Source organism: Gastrolobium bilobum, unplaced genomic scaffold, assembly GCF_033153095.1.
Source record: "Gastrolobium bilobum isolate Gb01-03AN ecotype WA unplaced genomic scaffold, APGP_CSIRO_Gbil_v1 utg9203, whole genome shotgun sequence".
NCBI classification, from domain to species: domain Eukaryota; kingdom Viridiplantae; phylum Streptophyta; class Magnoliopsida; order Fabales; family Fabaceae; genus Gastrolobium; species Gastrolobium bilobum.
The window spans coordinates 41,666-42,718 of NW_026895877.1; the positions used below are offsets into that span (position 1 = coordinate 41,666).

The window sequence follows — 1,053 nt, forward strand, 5'->3', positions numbered from 1 at the left end:
GAGAATATATTTGAATGGTTTAATATAAAAATTATTAAAGTTTCATTATTTAACAGTTTGAACTATTGAGTTGAAATTGTTGTTTGAAAGGGTAAAGTTAACCACTAATTTATTTTATCAATACACAACCGAGTCAATAGTCGATTTTTTAATAACATGGGTTGTAATAGTGGCACCTATACACTACCAGACATAATAATAATTCATACAAAACAAAAAAGAATGGATGGTATGCTTCTGGGAATTCATGGCCCAACAAAAAAAAAAATTAAAAAGAGAGAATCGTCTCTATCTTAATTTAAATTCTCATCATACGGTGACAATAAAGTCACGGTTATACACAAAAGAAACCTTACCTATAACCGAAAAACAGAGTCTATTCAACAACAGAAAACAGAACCAAATACGAATCAAACAAATATTGGAAAGAAAGAAAACTAAAGAACAAGAAGAAAAGATCATGATCATGGTTACGAGAGATAAATCTTTTTCTTTTATTTCTCTTTTCATGAGAAAATAAAACAGAAGAAAGCGCTCACTGCTCATTTCCAACTTCGATAAAATATATATAAAAAAAAAAAAAAAGCCATATACCTCATGTATCATACACAGCTACCCGGGTATACAATATACACAGTGGAAAACAAAAGAAAAACGAGAAAAAAAAAAAGGTATAAAAAACATGTGAAAATAACTTTACTATAAGCTCTACCTCCTCAAAAATTTCATAGTATTGGTGTAAACGGGGGTGATTTTGATGACAAGGCCAGGGAAAACATCATCAGGGTCATGAATATGAGGGTTGTTTTCAACGATGTAGGGGTCACCACACTTGTCACTTATGGTGTGGAGGGTCTCCCCTTCTCCGACGACGTATATCTCGTCACACGGCCGTTCAACGAGGTGGCTCCTCCCTCTCACGGCGGTTGTGTCATCGTTAGCCATATAGCTCTCCCTTACGGACCCCAATAATATTAGAGACAATAACACTATGGCACAATACCATGATGCTGAATCTGCTATGGTTTTTGTTGAGGCTGATGATGAACCCAT

The 1,053-nt window shown here is 34.5% G+C and overlaps 1 protein-coding gene across 1 annotated transcript; it reads right to left on the minus strand.

Moving 5' to 3' along the window:
- Positions 1-708: 708 nt before the first annotated feature.
- LOC133296562 (uncharacterized) lies at positions 709-1,053 on the minus strand. Its single transcript, XM_061495565.1, has one exon. The coding sequence runs from the start codon at positions 1,051-1,053 to the stop codon at positions 709-711; it is 345 nt and encodes a 114-aa protein (XP_061351549.1).

Coding starts and splice junctions, on each gene's coding strand:
- LOC133296562 (XM_061495565.1), bottom strand. CDS start 1,053: ATGGGTTCATCATCAGCCTCAACAAAAACCATAGCAGATTCAGCATCA.